The sequence below is a fragment of the Oncorhynchus nerka genome, linkage group LG5 (genome assembly GCF_034236695.1).
Source record: "Oncorhynchus nerka isolate Pitt River linkage group LG5, Oner_Uvic_2.0, whole genome shotgun sequence".
NCBI lineage: Eukaryota > Metazoa > Chordata > Actinopteri > Salmoniformes > Salmonidae > Oncorhynchus > Oncorhynchus nerka.
In genome coordinates this window covers 65,301,337-65,322,872 of record NC_088400.1, presented here as the reverse complement: position 1 = coordinate 65,322,872, position 21,536 = coordinate 65,301,337, and the positions used below count along the sequence as shown (strand labels likewise).

At 41.2% G+C, this 21,536-nt stretch overlaps 1 protein-coding gene across 10 annotated transcripts; it reads right to left on the bottom strand.

Moving 5' to 3' along the window:
• Positions 1-356: 356 nt before the first annotated feature.
• Positions 357-19,686, bottom strand: LOC115127710 (lymphocyte function-associated antigen 3-like). 10 transcript variants are annotated; one of them, XM_065018935.1, is made up of 9 exons: positions 19,356-19,681; positions 12,471-12,749; positions 11,224-11,475; positions 11,006-11,074; positions 8,602-8,628; positions 6,575-6,634; positions 3,087-3,119; positions 2,487-2,537; positions 357-2,165 (listed from the first exon to the last, which is right to left on the bottom strand). In XM_065018935.1, the coding sequence occupies exons 1-9, from the start codon at positions 19,420-19,422 to the stop codon at positions 2,116-2,118; spliced, it is 888 nt and encodes a 295-aa protein (XP_064875007.1). In that variant the 5' UTR covers positions 19,423-19,681; the 3' UTR covers positions 357-2,115. The 10 variants fall into 10 exon arrangements, 6 of the variants coding, with proteins under 6 accessions (XP_064875007.1, XP_064875008.1, XP_064875010.1 ...); XM_065018936.1 differs by having other exon boundaries at positions 2,487-2,534; positions 19,356-19,678; XR_010463992.1 differs by having other exon boundaries at positions 2,126-2,165; positions 2,487-2,534; positions 6,561-6,634; positions 19,356-19,680.
• Positions 19,687-21,536: the final 1,850 nt, after the last annotated feature.

Genomic DNA, 21,536 nt, shown 5'->3' with positions numbered 1-21,536 from the left:
GCTTCTTCAGCTGTTGGTTGATTTGCCAGTGTCACCCTTAGAGACAATCAGCTGTTTGTCTAAGACCTCCCACAACCCCTCTCCAGCTGTATGTGATGGGTTCAGCATCAGTGGTGGTGCCTTCACAGGTAAGGCACAAGGTTTTGTTGGGAGTTACAGGCAGAAGTGATTGTGGGTTTGGGAACTGCCTCTATAAATCCAGGAGAGAGACAAAGACAAAGCAGGGAAAAAAATGCTTGTGAGGCACTGCATAACCTGCTATTTAATATAGAGGCACACAGACCGACACACACACACACATTTAGGTTTGAAAAAAATCTGATCAATGTCAGAGGTCATAATAATAAAATCAAACATAGAACTCATCAACTCCTTTATTGAAAAAATATAAATATCAAACACCTCAAATTCACAAAGGATTGGCAGGACATGCAGGCTGGAATGCAATTGTTGCAGATAAAATAAACACACTGCGCTTTCAAGTGCATTTGTTTTGCACAGCAGCATGTCTCAGAAGGAAGGAGTGGACACTTGATTTAGGAATTGTCTGTCCTGTTGTGTGATCCGTTAAGCGAACCGAGCTGAGAAGTCATCCGGTACATGCAACGAGACTGATCTCTAAGTCTAGTTTTAACTAGTCCCTTTCCCCGGCTCAGTATTCACAGATCTGAAGGGTTCAGATAGGGATATGTATGTTAGTGATGTCTGAACCCAGCCCTATATGGACCTTCCTCTGTATTGCTTTCACCAATCACGTTTGTATTTTCCCCAATCTTAAGCCAAAGTGCTGAAACAGACTTGGTGTTCAGATGTTGTGTACAACACAATCATTCAGTCATCAACACATCACTACAGCGTGAAATCTGGAGTTTAAACAGAGATACATACAATGATTGTACAGCTACATGTCATTTGCATGTGCCAGGACTCCATTATAGAACAGTCCAGAGCTAAAATAAAGCAATGTGGTTGGTCTGAATTCATAACTTCTTCTGTAACAGAATTACCGGAGACATACCAGTAACAAAACTAAAACCTGGGATATACCAGGTTAGTGGTCTTTCCCAACAAATGTTCTCAACAATCTGGTGGCAACAAGTGGTACCCCTTACTATGGTCCATCACAGACTGATGTACAGATAGAGAAAGTAATATACATCTTTAAATCCTAGTCACAAAATTCTATTGTGAAAACAGATATTTACCAGATGGTAATTTGACGAAGACAACATTCAAATATTAAGGCATTAAAATGTTTTAGTAATACATCTCTGTACTACAGCGCTCTCCTTCTTATAATTAAAAGAATAACAAGCTGTACAAATGACTTGACATAAGTCAAGTGAAGGCTTTTAGAATGAGTCAATTAAGACATTCACAAGCTGCGATTTAAAACAGAAAGTGCATTGGGTTGGCATAAAGCGCTCTGGAGAAAATACCTGAAAAGGAATCATACAACCACAAAGTGATTGATACTATGTCTTCAAACAACCTGCACAAATTGATTGAGATTTGTAAAGACGAGGCATGAATACTGAGAAAGGATAATAATCCACAAAGCTATTTACCACAAAGTCTAACATACTTTTTTTTCCACCATCAAAATGTTCTGAGATACAAATATTGCCCTCATATTTCTGAAGTACTGTAAGTTCATAAAGCACACTGTTCATCACATTATACAGTGAGCTCCAAAAGTATTGGAAGAGTGACACTTTTTGGTTGTTTTGGCTCTGTACTCCAGCACTTTGGATTTGAAATGATAAAACAACTGAGGTTAAAGTGCAAACTGTCAGCTTTAATTTGAGGTTATTCTCATCCATATCAGGTTAAAGCTGATAGACTGCACTTTAACCTTATAGTCATGATCTCATTTCAAACCCAAAGTGCTGGAATATAGAGCCAAAACAACAAAATATGTCACTGACACAATACTTTTGTAGCTCACTGTACTTCATCTGATTGAATGCATGTTACTTTGTGCAACGTTCGCCTGTTGTTTTCCCTCATTTTAAATGTACATTTCATTAAAAACATCTCCAACAGTTCAAACATGTTTCTCTCTTCTTGGTCATTTGTCTCAATGTAACATAGGGAGTCATGTACTGAGAGCCTTCAAACCCCATGTTTCTGGTCCTCAGTTACCCCACCAGGAAGACCACCAGCTGGAAGGAAGCAACAGAGGAAAGAGCTCATGAGACAAAACATTACTAATGACTAGGGCCAGGAGTTGTTCCTGGTCAGGTCACATGGTCTGGAAAAACTCATGGTCTTATGTTATATATGCAACAGGTGTTCTTCCAGAAGAGTTAGACTTAAACCACACACATCCCTGGTCTCCCTTCACACCCTCATAAGCTACAACAATCAAACAGTACAGGCATTTCCTAGTTGGTCTTTTCTGGACCACAAACTTGCTCTGACAATCCTTAAGGTAAACAACATAGTAGATGGCAGAATTCCAGGTGAATGCCACTGTGTCTTACCCTCAAGCTTGGACTGAACTGTAGGACTGTTGGATCCGCTGGCTTCAGCTGCTAACGGAAGGACAAACTTCTTTAATCAGATAATATCTCGTAAAGCCTCTAGAGCACGTGTCAAACTCATTCCATGGAGGGCCGAGTGTCTGCGGGTTTTCACTCGATTGATGAAATAAGGTCACTAATTAGTAAACAACTCCCCTCACCTAGATCTTAACAAAAAACCCGCAGACACTAAGCCCGTCATGGAATGGGTTTGACACCCCAGATCTAGATGAACCCTCTATACTTATAATACAACACAGTATAATGTATCTGGCTTTTAAGAATCTGTCAGTTATAGGAATCAGGACAAATATGGTTTGAGTGTATTGTAACTGCCAGAGCACTCTGTTACCGGGTATATTGTCCTCTTAAGTCTTATACACCCCTCCATTCCCCTGCAATTTGTCAGCAATGTTGTCCCCTGTTTTGGAGGACAGTAGCGTAACCCCTCAGCAGAATCACACAGAAGGAAAACAACTACAGCCTCTCTCCTACGGCATCAAATGCTACTTAAAGAAGTTACTTCTGTTTATACAGTCTTATATGAACTGGGTGACTTGCCTTGTTCTGGCTGGACTACATCACTGCCTTTAGCTGAGAAGAGAGCAAAGTTGAGCTTAGCATTCTCATACACAGATATATTAGTATTTGTCGTATTCACTTCTGGATGACAATGAGAAGGATGCTAAGTGTCAGAATTTCAGGTGAATGCCACTGTTTCTTCTTACTCTCAGGCTTTGACTCATATTTATGACTGCTGAATCCACTGGCTTCAGCTGCTAATGACGACAGAAGGACAAACTTTCTCGAATCAGATCATTTTGAAAGAAACACTCATACTTATACACTCCTATGCTTGAATGCATTCAGTTGTACAACTGACTACTATAGGTATCCCCCTTTCCCAATACACAGTGTATTATAGTTAACTTAATCAGTGAGTTACAGCAGTGTTTCACTAGGATTTTTTTCAGCAGCGGTGGCAAGGGTGGGGGGTATTGCTACTAGCGTTAACGTAATGACATGCTACACTACATGATCAAAAGTATGTAGACACCTGCTCGTTGAATATTTCATTCCAAAATCATGGGCATTAATATGGACTTGGTCCCCCCCTTGTTGCTATAACAGCCTCCACTCTTCCGGGAAGGCTTTCCACTAGATGTTGGAACATTGCTGCAGGGACTTTTGGCTTCCATTCAGCCACAAGAGTATTAGTGAGGTTGGGCACTGATGTTGGGCGATTAGGCCTGGCTCGCATCTGCGTTCCAATTCATCCCAAAGGTGTTAGATGTGGTTGAGGTCAGTGCTCTGTGCAGGCCAGTCAAGTTCTTCCACACCGATCTCGACAAACCATTTCTGTATGGAACTCGCTTTGTGCTTGGGGGCATTGTCATGCTGAAACAGGAAAAGGCATTCCCCAAACTGTTGCCACAAAGTTGGAAGCACAGAATCATCTAGAATGTAATTGTATGCTGTTCACTGGAACTAATGGGCCTAGCCCCAATCATGAAAAACAGCCCAAGACCATTATTCCTCCTCCACCAAACCTTACAGTTGGCACTATGCATTGGGGCAGGTAGCGTTCCCCTGGCATCCACCAAACCCTGATTTGTCTGTCAGACTGCCAGATGGTGAAGCGTGATTCGTCACTCCAGAGACCGCGCTTCCACTGCTCCAGAGTCCAATGACGGTGAACTTTACACCACTCCAGCCGACACTTGGCATTGTGCATGGTGATTTTTGGCTTATGTGCGGTTGCTCGACCACTGAAACCCATTTCATGAAGCTCCCAAATTACAGTTCCTGTGCTGACATTGCTTCCAGAGGCAGGTTGGAACTCGGTAGTGAGTGTTGCAACCAAGGACAAATGAGTTTCACGCACTACGCGCTTCAGCACTCAGCGGTCCCGTTCTGTGAGCTTGTGTGGCCTATCACTTTACGGCTGAGCCGTTGTTGCTCCTAGATGTTTCCACTTCACAATAACAGCACTTAACACTGACCAGTGCAGCTCTAACCGGGCAGAAATTTTACGAACTGACTTGTTGGAAAGTGCCACATTGAAAGTCACTGAGCTCTTCAGTAAGGCCATTCTACAGCCAATGTTTGTCTATGGAGATTGCATGGCTGTGTGCTCAATTATATACACCTGTCAGCAACTGGTGTGTCTGAAATAGCCTAGAAGGGGTGTCCATATACGTTTGAATATATAGTGTAGCTGTTACCATAGATTTCCAGTCATTGAGCCAAAGACTATCCATTTAAAAGTGTGTCTTGGCAGAAATACATACATTAAAACATACATACAATTTAGCAGCGGCAAATCAAGGAATCAAATCATCTGGACAAATACAGTGCCTTGCGAAAGTATTCGGCCCCCTTGAACTTTGCGACCTTTTGCCACATTTCAGGCTTCAAACATAAAGATATAAAACTGTATTTTTTGTGAAGAATCAACAACAAGTGGGACACAATCATGAAGTGGAACGACATTTATTGGATATTTCAAACTTTTTTAACAAATCAAAAACTGAAAAATTGGGTGTGCAAAATTATTCAGCCCCCTTAAGTTAATACTTTGTAGCGCCACCTTTTGCTGCGATTACAGCTGTAAGTCGCTTGGGGTATGTCTCTATCAGTTTTGCACATCGGGAGACTGACATTTTTTCCCATTCCTCCTTGCAAAACAGCTCGAGCTCAGTGAGGTTGAATGGAGAGCATTTGTGAACAGCAGTTTTCAGTTCTTTCCACAGATTCTCGATTGGATTCAGGTCTGGACTTTGACTTGGCCATTCTAACACCTGGATATGTTTATTTTTGAACCATTCCATTGTAGATTTTGCTTTATGTTTTGGATCATTGTCTTGTTGGAAGACAAATCTCCGTCCCAGTCTCAGGTCTTTTGCATACTCCATCAGGTTTTCTTCCAGAATGGTCCTGTATTTGGCTCCATCCATCTTCCCATCAATTTTAACCATCTTCCCTGTCCGTGCTGAAGAAAAGCAGGCCCAAACCATGATGCTGCCACCACCATGTTTGACAGTGGGGATGGTGTGTTCAGGGTGATGAGCTGTGTTGCTTTTACACCAAACATAACGTTTTGCATTGTTGCCAAAAAGTTCAATTTTGGTTTCATCTGACCAGAGCACCTTCTTCCACATGTTTGGTGTGTCTCCCAGGTGGCTTGTGGCAAACTTTAAACAACACTTTTTATGGATATCTTTAAGAAATGGCTTTCTTCTTGCCACTCTTCCATAAAGGCCAGATTTGTGCAATATACGACTGATTGTTGTCCTATGGACAGAGTCTCCCACCTCAGCTGTAGATCTCTGCAGTTCATCCAGAGTGATCATGGACCTCTTGGCTGCATCTCTGATCAGTCTTCTCCTTGTATGAGCTGAAAGTTTAGAGGGACAGCCAGGTCTTGGTAGATTTGCAGTGGTCTGATACTCCTTCCATTTCAATATTATCGCTTGCACAGTGCTCCTTGGGATGTTTAAAGCTTGGGAATTATTTTTGTATCCAAATCCGGCTTTAAACTTCTTCACAACAGTATCTCGGACCTGCCTGGTGTGTTCCTTGTTCTTCATGATGCTCTCTGCGCTTTTAACGGACCTCTGAGACTATCACAGTGCAGGTGCATTTATACGGAGACTTGATTACACACAGGTGGATTGTATTTATCATCATTAGTCATTTAGGTCAACATTGGATCATTCAGAGATCCTCACTGAACTTCTGGAGAGAGTTTGCTGCACTGAAAGTAAAGGGGCTGAATAATTTTGCACGCCCAATTTTTCAGTTTTTGATTTGTTAAAAAAGTTTGAAATATCCAATAAATGTCGTTCCACTTCATGATTATGTCCCACTTGTTGTTGATTCTTCACCAAAAAATACAGTTTTATATCTTTATGTTTGAAGCCTGAAATGTGGCAAAAGGTCGCAAAGTTCAAGGGGGCCGAATACTTTCGCAAGGCACTGTATGTATTGAGTGTATTGTAACTGTGAGAGCACTCTGTTACCGGGTAAACTTACATTTTTATACACACCTCCATTCCCCTGCCCCTTTCCAGTTTTGTCTGCGTTGTCTTCCCCCGTTAGTGAAATCCCTGCAGAGTCACACACACACACAAGGAAAAAACATCAACTACAGCCTCTCTCCTACTGCATCAAACACTGCATAAAGCTACAATAGGTAACTTTTTGGGCGACCCAACCCAATTCACATACAAATATGAGTTATAGATATTTAATTCCTGTTGTAAGCAAGTCTAAGAAGCAGTAAATCTGTTCTATTTATATAGTTCCCGTTTCGGTTTTGCACACCAGCTGAATATACAATATTTTTGGTTATAGAAAATATATTTCAGTGGTTTAAATGGTACAATGATTCTCTGCATAATGACTCCTTGTTTTTTCACATAAACTGAAATGAGGTAAACTATTAGACAGGAAATGGAGGAGTGATTTCTGTATAGTCCATCTTTAAAGAAATTACTTCTGTTTATACAGTCTTAAATCAACTGGATAGCTGAGAAGAAGAGAAGAGAGAAAAGTTGAGCTTAGCATTCTCATACACAGATCACATTAGTATTTGTTGCGTTCACTTCTGGATGACAATGAAAAGGATGCGTAAGTGGCAGAATTCAAGTCGAATGCCACTGTGTCTTACCATTAGTCATCAAAAACAGAATTCAAATAAAATAGCAATCAATCTATGTTCTCGTGATATTCTGAGCTATGAAGATGAGCATCTAACTTCTAATGCTACTTCTGCTTCATGACGTCTTAAATTAGCTGGAGGACTTGGCTGTGGTTTGATTGTTTACGTCCCTGGCTTTAGCCGAAGAGAGAACAGATCAGTTTAGCATTCTCAAACGTCTTTGTTGTCACAATAATTAATGATGATGCAACTCTTTAATTTGTAACATACAGAAGATCAGATGTAGGTAACCTTGTTCATGGAGTACTGCAGGTTTTTGTTCCAACTAGGTACCACACCAGACAAACTGAACTGATCAGTGATTGCCTACATTCAACACACCTGTTGGACCAGGTCAGTTAAATCAAAAACATGATGTGCCTGCGGCCCTCCAGGACCAGGGTTACCTACCCCTGCAGTAGATGACTACTGTAAGTTCTTAAAGACACAAAACCTGCAAAGGTCTTGAGACGTTCTGAAACAATCCACATCTCTAAAGTAGTAACCGTCATATCAAACTAAACAACATGGAAACAGTTCTCAGAACTGAAAACCTCCTGAATGAAGATTGTGAAATAATTGGCTTTTCAACCACAACCTAGCAATGGGTGACAGTGACAACCTTTATCCACAGTGTTACCTCTATGGGTAACATTTTGACAGTGCAAAAATGCATAGATGTAAAGATAAACCAAAACCAAACAAATGACTTCAAATACTCATCACAAGTACATAATTTAAAGCACATTTTCCTTGCAGATTCCAACAGCATAATGCACATTTATATATGCTAGTCCACACACTGCTAACTTTAAACTCACATTAGTAATCACCTTCTCATACTGTATGTAGATGTCACTAAAACATGTTCTTCAAATAAATGTCCCCACTAATAATATGAGAAACACATTTCTGACAACATCTCCACATATCTGCATGGTCAAAATGTCCCTATAGAAGTACCATGTAAAAGGGGTGTTAGTGTTACTACCTGTGTTAGTGGGCTGATTGTTATTATTCTGATTCATGGAGTAAATCTCTAGAAGACTTCTCTCCTACAACGCTGTAAACTGTATCCAGGGCAACAGTATTCTGATTGTTGCCTGCATCCCCTGTAAAGTTACACCATCCATCAACATTGTTTACTGTAAACAGAGTAGAATAGGTTCCTTGAATTTAGGAGGCATTTGCCCTTTAAATTTGCATAAGAGAAAACATGGAAATATTCTGGGTTGTGGGATTACTGCTGTGGACTCAAAAATGTAAGACAATAACATTTTCATTCAAACAGTTATTTGTTTTCACTGAAATCCAAATGTTCTGTGAAGTAGTGAGTATGAATAATTGAGACAGGAAGAGACAGAATCATCCTACCTGTCTTTTTCTTCCACACCAAAAATCCTGAGGAGTACAAATATACACATTTTATTTTCCATGTTGACCCATGGTTCAGTAGCTTATGTGTCATGTTTAACAGAGTGAGAAATAACCCCTCTTAAAGTACAAGTCTGTGTATTAACCATTCTGTCAGCTGTTGAGTGTGACTTCACCCACATTTACATGCTTAAGCTGCAATAAGGAGACATCATTTCTGAGAGCACCAATAAACAACATGCGTACAGTACCTGCACCAGGCCGACTTCAATGTGAAAGTAACCAATGCATAAAACAGCCGACGACGAATTTAAACTATGCTAGATAAATACTACACATGCATTGAAATAAAAGCCATACATCAAATGACATACTAAGGCCTACAATCGACAAGGACGCATGAAGACAAAAAAAAACTAAACGAATTTCGAAAATCACAAAATCTACACATGCTTTTTTAGGGGAACCTAAGGCTGCGTCCGTGACTCAGCACTGCCTCAGGACAGGTAGGCATAGTGGAGCTCCGTGGCATGGTGCTGAATGGACAGCTCCTCGGTACAGGTAGGCATAGTGGAGCTCCGTGGCATGGTGCTGAATGGACAGCGCCTCTGTCTAGTCGACAGCTATATCATGATTTAGTTTGTGGGCAGTTAGACATTTTTTGGGCATGGTTAGGTAGCCTACAATGCGCATATGAAAATCATAACTGACACGCAGAACTTTAGAAATGGTAGGAATAACTGTAAATTGGCACTCCAGATGAAAAAGGTTGCCGACCCCCTAGACTATAGCCATCCTTGTGGAACGGAGCATACAGTGTAGATCTGTAATGACCTCCCACCAACTTTGTAGAAAGTGGGAAGAGCACAAGACAATGTTGGTGGGGACTCATGATAGTGTCTTCAACGACAAAGGAGAAGAGAACACGAACAGACTAAAAACCATTAGCCTAGCTTATATAAAACAAACAGGACATTTCTTTTGGGGAAGTTGTTCAGTTGTGTTTATTTTTATAACAATACATGAAACCAAAATGGCACTAGCCTCCTGGGCCAAATGAATGAAGATAGCAATTAGGCTACAGCTATCACAACCTATATTTTAATAGCTATAAAATAGCTTTTGGTTTTGAATGGTCACCAAAAGGAGGACTCCACCACCTCCCAATTCCCTGGCTATCAGATTACAAGGTTTACAAGGCCGAGTTCAAATCCTGACATCAAATTCAAAGCAATCGGTGACCAGCCTAAACTGCTGACCGGCAAAACAAACTGTCACTCTCTACTTTCTAAAAGTGAAACAAAAGGTACCATGCTGGCAGCTGCTCTCCGAGCCAATGATTTTAGTCTACTTTTTGTCTACTTTAAATGATTGTTCTTGAGTGACTGCTAGACCCCGCTATACCCAATGGAAACCCCCAGGGTTAGGGGTGACTGATTACATGTAACCTACCCAACCAGGGAAACACCACAATTCTTATGGTGAAGCCACACACACACAGCTAAAATGAAAAATCCTTTTATGGACTTGCAGATAGGCCTGATGCACAGTCACATATTACAGTTATAGTGGATGGTCGATATGGTATCGAACATGTAGCATACTTGTGCGACTAGGGAGAATATCAATGGCATACTCCTTGCATCCTCTCTCCTACTTCTCAAAACACATTGGATGAGAAAGCCAGAGGTCCCTCCCCTCTGACCTTCTCCTCCAATAGGTTTTGAGAAGGAAGCGAGAAGAGAGGATGCAAGAAGTAAATAATTCAGATTCTACCCATGACTTATTATTAGCAGTTTTCTAACATTGTTTTATTGATTTGTGATGTACTTCAAGTGCGCCGCGATGGTGGGAAGTATTTGCATAAAGTTCAGCTTTCCCCAACTTTGGTTCCGCCCTGTTCACGACCCTCGTCCATGCTACCAACTGTCCCTCACACACTTTGCTTCTCTTCCATTGGAAATTAATGGCTTTCCGTGGTTTCATCACCCATATCGTCTTCAGAGAGGCACTGTGAGCCTTTTCTTTAAAGTCATGTTTGTAGTTTGTCTGTAACAACAGTTGTATAGTATGTTGACTGTGGCTATGTCTTCATATGTTTAGGTTAACACAAAGTAATTACAATTCCTTTAAATGATTCATTCAGGTTAGACTAATCCAAACTGTGCGGGGTCCAAATTGGTGCCTCCCTGTGACACATTATGAAGACTGTTCCCTACAGCAGGTGGTGCATCTAACCCCTTGTCTTGACTGTAACAGTAGCCTGAACAGTCCTGTAATAACAGGTAGAACAGGTATCCCCTTCAGGGGTATAGCTCACTGTTGTTGGTGCTGTTATGTCAATCTGTGATTCACAACTATGTACATGTACAGTGATCTGTTACTATAGATGTGCTGTTCTTACCTGTTATGACAGCAAACACTACAATGGTAACGACAACCAAAGCAACAACAGCACCGATACTGGAATGCTCTGAAATGAAAACACATTTTGTATTGATACTTTTGACAGGATTTGATCAGGAACACAACATTTTGCCACACTCAAAATGTCCTACAACACTAGCAGTGTTACTAACATATCAATACATAAGACTGTAACACACTTGAGTGTCCACTCACCTGGACCAAACACCTCTCCAACTGGCTCACTGACATTCGAACTAACATCATTACTCAGCTTGCAGGTGTACTTGATACCATTGGTTGATTTAGAGACAATCAGCTGTTTTCCTATGACCTCCCACGCCTCCTCCCCCACTTTCCAGCTGTAGGTGACTCGTTCAGCATCAGTGGTGTTGCCCTCACAGGTCAGAGTGCAGGAGGTTTTGTCTGGGTTACAGGAAGAAGTGATGGTGGGTTTGGGGACTGCCTCTGTAAATAGAGGAAAGAAACAGGAATCATTTGGGAAAAAGCTTGTGAGGCACTGCAATACATAACCTGCTGTTTCTACACGGCTGCAACACGACTGTTGTGTTAAATAGACTGTTGTGTTATATAGACTGTTGTGTTATAGACTGTTGTGTTATATAGACTGTTGTGTTATAGACTGTTGCGTTATATAGACTGTTGTAATATATATAGATTGTTGTGTTATAGACTGTTGTGTTATATAGACTGTTGTGTTATAGACTGTTGTGTTATATAGACTTGTCTGTTGTGCTAGACTGTTGTGTTATAGACTGTTGTGTTATATAGACTGTTGTGTTATAGACTGTTGTGTTATAGACTGTTGTGTTATATAGACTTGTCTGTTGTGCTAGACTGTTGTGTTATAGACTGTTGTGTTATATAGACTTGTCTGTTGTGCTAGACTGTTGTGTTATATAGACTGTTGTGTTATAGACTGTTGTGTTATATAGACTGTTGTGTTATATAGACTGTTGTGTTATAGACTGTTGTGTTATATAGACTGTTGTGTTATAGACTGTTGTGTTATATAGACTGTTGTGTTATATAGACTGTTGTGTTATAGACTGTTGTGTTATATAGACTTGTCTGTTGTGCTAGACTGTTGTGTTATATAAACTGTTGTTATAGACTGTTGTGTTATATAGACTGTTGTGTTATATAGACTGTTGTGTTATAGACTGTTGTGTTATATAGACTGTTGTGTTATATAGACTGGTGTGTTATAGACTGTTGTGTTATAGACTGTTGTGTTATATAGACTGGTGTGTTATAGACTGTTGTGTTATATAGACTGTTGTGTTATATAGACTGGGTTACAGGAAGAAGTGATTGTGGGTTTGGGGACTGCCTCTGTAAAGAGGAAAGAAACAGGAATCAATTAGGAAAATGCTTGTGAGGCACTGCAATACATAACCTGCTGTTTCTACACAACCACACAAGGACACAGAAACACTTACTGATAACAGACAGTGTATATGTCTGGTCAAGCAGTTTGCTGTTAAACTCCACAGAATAAACTCCACTGTCGTTTTTCATCAATCCACTGATTCTCAGCTCTCCAGTAGTATTGTCCAGGGTTGTACGGTTTTTGAAGGCAGGATAGATGTCCAGACCACCAAAATCCTGGTCCCACTCTGCCACCTTGTTCTTCCCATGCTTCCATAGGATGCTTGTGATGGGGTCAGTCACTGTGGACTTGTCCGGCGTCAACACGAGCTCACCTCCCACTTTATGATCTGGAAAAGCAGACATTTCATACATGTATCAGAGTATCAATGTATCCAGGGTAACACATTATGGTGAGGGTATAAATATGTAGTCCTAACCCTATTGGCATTGAACTGACATTATTATCAACCTTTACTGTTTATATCTAGAATTCTGCTTGCTGGGTGTATCTGGTCTATGTAGTCTGAACACCGTGACTAGTATGCCCCCCCCCCCACCACCACCACCGGAGCAGAAATGTATCTAGACTACACTACAGATGAAAGTCTTTGTCTACACCCTGTCCACTATCATATCACTAGCTAGGTTTCCATCCAGTTTGCGACAGATTTACATGCTATTATTCTAAAATCTGCATAAAACAATAATTACATTTCCCCTCAGAGATATGTTTCCATCAGACTGACTTTTTGATGATAAAAGTCTGAGTTACGAGGTAGTGTACATAGCCCTCCACACCTCTCTGATTCAGAGGGGTTGGGTTAAATGAGGAAGACACATTTCAGTTGAATACATTCAGTTGTACAACTGACTAGGTATCCACATTCCCTTTCACTTTACATAAAAATAACTTTTGCAGATAAATTCCCATGTACCAAATGAAAAATACAAGTTTAAATGGGTTCCAAAGCATTTTCAACTGTATTGATGGTTTGTCACAAACTGCTACGTTATATAGACTGTTGTGCGTTATATAGACTGTTGTGCGTTATACAGACCGTTGTGCGTTATACAGACGGTTGTGCGTTATACAGACGGTTGTGCGTTATACAGACGGTTGTGCGTTATACAGACTGTTGTGCGTTATACAGACGGTTGTGCGTTATACAGACGGTTGTGCGTTATACAGACGGTTGTGCGTTATACAGACTGTTGTGCGTTATACAGACGGTTGTGCGTTATACAGACTGTTGCGGTATATAGACTGATGTGCGTTATACAGGCTGTTGTGCGTTATACAGACGGTTGTGCGTTATACAGACGGTTGTGCGTTATACAGACTGTTGTGTTATATAGACTGATGTGCGTTATACAGACGGTTGTGCGTTATATAGACTGTTGTGCGTTATACAGACCGTTGTGCGTTATATAGACTGTTGTGCGTTATACAGGCTGTTGTGCGTTATACAGACGGTTGTGCGTTATACAGACTGTTGTGCGTTATACAGACGGTTGTGCGTTATACAGACGGTTGTGCGTTATACAGACTGTTGCGGTATATAGACTGATGTGCGTTATACAGGCTGTTGTGCGTTATACAGACGGTTGTGCGTTATACAGGCTGTTGTGCGTTATACAGACGGTTGTGCGTTATACAGACTGATGTGCGTTATACAGGCTGTTGTGCGTTATACAGACTGTTGCGGTATATAGACTGATGTGCGTCATACAGGCTGTTGTGCGTTATACAGACGGTTGTGCGTTATACAGGCTGTTGTGCGTTATACAGACGGTTGTGCGTTATACAGACTGTTGTGCGTTATACAGACGGTTGTGCGTTATACAGACTGTTGCGGTATATAGACTGATGTGCGTTATACAGACTGTTGTGCGTTATACAGACGGTTGTGCATTATACAGGCTGTTGTGCGTTATACAGACTGTTGCGGTATATAGATTGTTGTGCGTTATACAGACGGTTGTGCGTTATACAGACTGTTGCAGTATATAGACTGATGTGCGTTATACAGACTGTTGTGCGTTATACAGACTGTTGTGCCTTATACAGACTGTTGTGCGTTATACAGACTGTTGTGCCTTATACAGACTGATGTGCGTTATACAGACTGTTGTGCGTTATACAGACTGTTGTGCCTTATACAGACTGTTGTGCGTTATACAGACTGTTGTGCGTTATACAGACTGTTGTGCCTTATACAGACTGTTGCGATATAAAGATTGCAGTCTGTTGTGTTATATAGACTGCTGTGTTATATAGACTGCTGTGTTATATAGACTGCTGTGCGTTATATTTTTATTTATTTAACCAGGTAGGCCAGTTGAAAACAAGTTCTCATTTACAACTTAGACCTGGCCAAGATATAGCAAAGCAGTGTGAAAAAAATCAACAACACAGAGTTACACATGGGATAAACAAACATACAGTCAATAACACAATAGAAAAATCTGTATACAGTGTGTGCAAATGAAGTATGGAGGTAAGGCAATAAATAGGCCAATGGTGGCAAATTAATTACAATTGAGAAATGTACACTGGAGTGATATATGTGCAGATGAGGATGTGCAAGTAGAAATACTGGTGTGCAAAAGAGCAGAAAAACAAAAACAAATATGGGGATGAGGTAGGTAGTTGGTTGGATGAGCTATTTACAGATGGGCTGTGTACAGCTGCAGCGATCAGTATAAGCTGCTCTAACAGCTGACACTTAAAGTTAGTGAGGGAGATATAAGTCTCCAACTTCAGTGGTTTTTGCAATTCGTTCCAGTCATAGGCAGCAGAGAACTGGAAGGAGAGGCGGCCAAAGTAGGTGTTGGCTTTGGGGATGACCAGTGAAATATACCTGCTGGAGTGCGTGCTACGGGTGGGTGCTGCTATGGTGACCAGTGAGCTGAGAGAAGGTGGAGCTTTACCTAGCAAAGACTTATAGATGACCTGGAGCCAATGTGTTTGGCAATGAATATGTAGCGAGGACCAGTCAACGAGAGCATACAGGTCGCAGTGGTGGGTAGTATATGGGGCTGTGGTGACAAAACGGATGGCACTGTGATAGACTGCATCCAATTTGCTGAGTAGAGTGTTGGAGGCTATTTTGTAAATTACATCGCCAAAGTGAAGGATCGGTAGGATAGTCAGTTTTACGAGGGTATGTTTGGCAGCATGAGTGAAGGAGGCTTTATTGCGAAATAGGAAGCCGATTCCAGATTTAACTTTGGATTGGAGATGCTTAATGTGAGTCTGGAAGGAGAGTTTACCGTCTAGCCAGACACCTTGGTATTTATAGTTGTCCACATATTCTAAGTCAGAACCCTCCAGAGTAGTGATGCTAGTCGGGCGGGCGGGTGCGGGCAGCAATCGGTTGAAGAGCATGCATTTAGTTTTACTTGCATTTAAGAGCAGTTGGAGGCCACGGAAGGAGTGTTGTATGGATTTGAAGCTCGTTTGGAGGTTTGTTTACAGTGTCCAAAGAAGGGCCAGAGGTATACAGAATGGTGTCGTCTGCGTAGAGGTGGATCAAAGAATCACCCGCAGCAAGAGCAACATCATTGATATATACAGAGAAAAGAGTTGGCTGCGGGGGGTGCAGAGCTGTTGACCGGGGTTGGGGTAGCCAGGTGGAAAGCATGGCCAGCCGTAGAGAAATGCTTATTGAAATTCTCAATTATCGTGGATTTATCAGTGGTGACAGTGTCTCCTAGTCTCAGTGCAGTGGGCAGCTGGGAGGAGGTACTCTTATTCTCCATGGACTTTACAGTGTCCTAAAACCTTTGGGAATTAGTGCTGCAGGATGCAAATTTCTGTTACAGGCTGCTGTGCTTTATAGACTGCTATGTTATATAGACATTTGTCTGTTATATAGACAGCAGTGTTATATAGCCTGCTGCATTATATAGCCTGCTGCATTATATAGACTGTTGTGTTATATAGACTGTTGCGCAATATAGACTTGTTTTATATAGACTGTTGTGCGTTGTATAGACTGCTGTGTGTTATATAGACTATATTATATAGACTGTTGTGTTATATAGACTGTTGTGCGCTATATAGACTGTTGCGCTATATAGACTGTGGTCTGTTGTGTTATATAGAGTAGACTGCTGCGTTAAATAGACTGCTGCATTATATAGACTGGTGCGTTATATAGACTGTATTATAGGCTGTTACATAGTAAATGTGCCCAATCTGGTCTTGGCACATGCGCTCTAGCCAACAGCTACAGTGGGGGTAAACTATCTACATTATGACATTATTATGGATGAGAGCAATTATTATTTTTATTTGTCAAATGGCCGCAAAGCATCGATCGTCATGTCACCAAAATAACAATGTCAATATTTATTGGAAAGGAGCTTCAAACTCATAACCTTGCACTTTCACCACCCTGTGAAGTTCATCATCATTTATTTCATCTGTAGTCTAATAAACTGCATACAGCACCTTCCCAAGTCATAGTGGGAGGACCACACAACATATTATCACATGACTCCAAGTTTACTTCGATGTGATGGTTATTATATCAAAATTTGTGCATAAAGGAGGGAAGGTGTTATGGGGGCCTGCCCACCCTACTGTACCTCCTTGCCTCCTCCTCCAAATAAAATATTGAAATATTGATCATTTATTTGACCGAGACGCACGCCAACAGAAAGAATCATCAATCTTAGATAAAGCATCCAGAGCGAGCGAAACAGCGCCCCTCTGTCTCTGTATGTGTAAATCATGTATCTGATGCTGTCTGGACAAAGGGAGTATGACATGTCATACTTTTTCTGGCCAGACAGTATCAGATACATGGGCCACATATAGTAAGACAGAGGAGCGCTGTTTCACTGCTAGTTTCAGCAGGGAGGAAGAGGCTAAGCGAGAGGGTTCACTCTCACCAAAAATCTGTCCTGAATCAGTCCGCAGTCTCCGGACAATTCTTGCACATTCATTGTTACATTGTGTGAATTGTTTGCCCTTTTGATTTTGATCAATACCCCATGTAAAGGGAAAGGGGGATACCTAGTCAGTTGTACAACTGAATTTATTCTACTGAAATGTATCTTCTGCATTTAACCCAATCCCTCTCAAATGCGTATTTCTGTTTTTTTAATTTGTAATACATTTGCCAAGATGTCTAAAGACCTGTTTTCAGTTTGTCATTATGGGGTATTGTGATGAGGAACATTTTCTATTTAACCCATTTAAGAATAAAGCTGTAACGTAACAAAATGTGTAAAAAAGAGGTCTGAATACTTTCTGAATGCACTGTATGTAACCAGTAGGCCTAAATACACCATTCATCACTGTCATTTGGTTACATGAATTACTGTTAATGCAAGCATTCCATTCATTTACCGTCATCATTTTTGGAGTGGAAATATTGTTTGCAGAATTCACAACCTACTACACTTGTGAGAAACAAATTTAGGTTCATTTAATAACCGTCATTTAGGAGTTGTACATTTTTTTTATTGTCTTTTGTTTTCAGTGCTCCATGTGAGCAATGAGCATGTGTAGTTTCTCTGTCCTGATAATGTGGAGGGAGCGTGCAAGCAGAACTAACCAGTTGAATGGGCCTTTGATATCCATAGGTGGACACGGCTTGCGCGTTCACTATTTTTTTACAAGGTGTTATAGTGAAGCTCTTATCTTACCGTTTCTACCTATCTGCATGAAAGTTTAAGCACGGCTGGCCCTTAAATGTACACGGAGAGCTAACATTAATGATATGCATGTCAATCTCTCATGGCTGAAAGTGGGGAGATTGACTTCATCAATACTTGTTTTTGTGAGAAGTGTTGACAATCTGAATGCACTGAGCTTGTCTGTTTAAACTACTAGCTCACAGCTCAGACACCCATGCATACCCCACCAGAGGTCTCTTCACAATCCCTAGTCCAGAACAGACTATGGGAGGCGCACAGTACTACATAGAGCCATGACTACATGGAACTCTATTCCACATCAGGTAACTGATGCAAGTAGTAGAATCAGATTATAAAAACCTGATAAAAATCCACCTTATGGAACAGCAGGTACCGTGAAGAGACACACACACAGGTAGACACACACATACACACACACATGTTAGCACACACACTCTACACAGATGTACATTGTAATATTGTTGTATGGTGGTATTATACATGTTGTATTGTAGATGTGTAGTGGTGTAATAATGTCATATGATGTACTGTTTTATCTTTGTTTTGTGTGTAATGTAAGTAAGTGCCTTAATGTGTTTGGACCCCAGGAAGAGTAGCTGCTGCCTTGGCATCCCAAATACTTTAGGGAAGCCAGCCTCCTTTATCTGGCCTCTGGATCTGATGTGGTCTGGACAGAAATAGTATAACATGCCATACTCTTTTGGTCCAGACAGAATCAGATACATTGTCTACACATACAGAGACAGAGGAGCACTGTTTCGCTTGCTCGGGTTCTTTATCTGAGATTGATGGGTCTTTCTGTCGAAGTGCGTCTCAGTCAAATAAATGATCAATATTTCAATATTTTATTTGGATGGGCCCCACTAAGGCTCGCCCATAACGCAGGGACTGCCCTGATCACGCAGACCCGTCTGTAGGTTTTAGCCTTGGTTAGGCCAGGATTCAACATCTGATCACTTCCTGAAGTTGGCTCTGTGTGTAGCTAAACGGAATATGAAGGGTGCGGTCCGTAACGTTACCCACACAGACGTCGTTTAAAACCATTCTTCAATAGGAAGAGTGTGTTTAGACCATCACTCCATAATGTCGTTTATGATTTCAGATTGCCATGTTTCTTATTTTCTTTGATATGAATCCCACTCGGCGGCTGCAGCGCGGTGTTCATAAGGCACGTTTAGTATGTGATGTTGTAGGCTAGGCTATACAACTAGCACACAATAGCAAACAAGTAGCCTAACAAATATTAGGTAGGCCAAACGCTACCGCCAGTCGGTTCAACTTACCTTTGGAGACCACCGTTCGCACCAGATAAAACCAGAAGCACAATCTGATAAGCTTAAGTTTGGACATCTTTGTTAGTTCGTTCGTTTATTTCTATAGTAAATAAAAGTAAGTTCAAATGAGATATGCTAAAACACTATGTGGTTCATAACCTTGCCTACCGAGGCTGTGAAAGTGAAAGTAAAATGTGGATTTTAGTTCTTCCCTCTGAAGGCATGACCACTTGGTTGAAAATAACGTTCCATTTGATTTGTAAATCATGATTAATAGCTGAAATACAATCACACTGTATACCAACACATTGTATTATGTTGATATGCTATAATAACTTTATTTTATTTTTCTTCCCTAACGTCTGGAATAATCCTTGCCCATACATACATGGTCTCTGGCGCCTCCCTGTGTGTATAATTGGCTACAATGTACAGAATTATATATATCATTTAGAATTGATAGGATCACTGTGCTATAATGTAACCAAAGTTGGCAATATTGTAATATTCAAAGGTAACTTAATAATTATAGTTCATTTAATTATCCTCCTGTCCACTGAGCCTACTGTATGAGGCATGCACACTAAAACAGTCACACAATGAAATATTTTCCTATGAAATAATACATTTGCCATCTTGTTGCATGGATCAAGATTTCATTATAATTCACATTATTCAGAGTTCATAAAAATCATAGTAGCCTAGGCTAAACATGACAGCACATACAGGATAATAATATGATACATGATAACCCAAAATAGATAGAAAAAGAGAGATGTGTTTACTGGAGAGAAACAAACTTTCCCTGTACAGAATCAAAATATTTATCAAACAAACTATATATTCAACAAGTGCTTTTCAACTGGCTTCTTCTGGTACAGAGGCTGTAGCTGTTCTGGTCTGGTCTCTGTTGGTACAGAGGATTTAGCTGTACTTCCCTGTGAAGTAGACAGAGTATCTGAGCTACTCTCTATTAATGTACAAATTGTATCTGAGCTCATGTCTCCTGCTCTGGAAGGTGCACCTGAACTGTAGTATACTGGAGTAGATATTGTACCTACATGCTGTGGCTCTGAGACCAGCTGACAATCCTGGACTGCTTCTATCAGGAGTGTCTGTACTGTCTGACACTGAGTTAGTGGGTCTCCTCAGACCTGATAGGCCAGGTATTCCTCTCTCTCTGTCTACCTGACCACTGCTCCTCTGGGTTTCCATTGTCTTCACTACGCTTCCTTGTTCTACACCCATCTGATAGCCATGATATTGTCTTATAGATCAGGGTATTCCTTGGGTCTTGATGTATGGGAATTCAGGATGGGGGTGTTTGTTTGGGAGGAGTTGGGTTCTTTCACCTCTATCTCTGACGCTCCATCTTTGTTCTTTCTCTGAGGGGTTGGTGGAGACCTCTGACCGTCAGTCTGGCTGTTGAGTGTGGCTCTGCTGGATTCCTCCTCTTCCTTCCCTTCATCCTGTGTTTTCTCTTCCTTCCCCTCTCCATCTCTTCTACCCTCTCCCTCCCCCTCTCCATCTCGTCTTCCCTCATTCTCTTCATCTCCCCCTGTCTCTGCATCATAATCTCAGACCATTGCCTTATGTGACTCCTGGTCAGATCCATTCCCATAATCCTCTGTCCCCCACAGTGTATCCTGATTGTGCTTCAGGCTGTATCCATCTCTGGGCTTTGGAGGGGGTCAGATGAGCCCGTGACATGGCCTCCTCCTCTCCCTTACTCTCTTCCTTCACTTCCCTCTCTCTTTCCATTATTCCTTAATCAGTGTCCTCACTTGAGATCTATGCTGGAAGGCATTGGAATTCCGGCCCTGATTCTGGTCATTCGTTTGAGCGGGCTGTTACTCACAACATCACCTGTGTTATCAGTAGATCCTGCCTCATCTAGTAACGTCTTCTTCTCATCCTCACTCTCTCTGGTTATCACAGCCTTGCTGGTGTGGGTAATCTGGTTATACTTAACAAAAAAGGGGTCAATGGGAAAGGGGGATACCTAGTCAGTTGTACAACTGAATACATTCAACTGAAATATGTCTTCCGCATTTAATCGACATCCACGTGTTCGGCGTCCGGGGAACAGTGGGTAAGCTGCCTTGCTCAGGGGCAGAACGACATAAGGCCCAAGGAGGTGTGGTATATGGCTAGTATACCATGACTATGGACTGTTCTTATGCACGACGC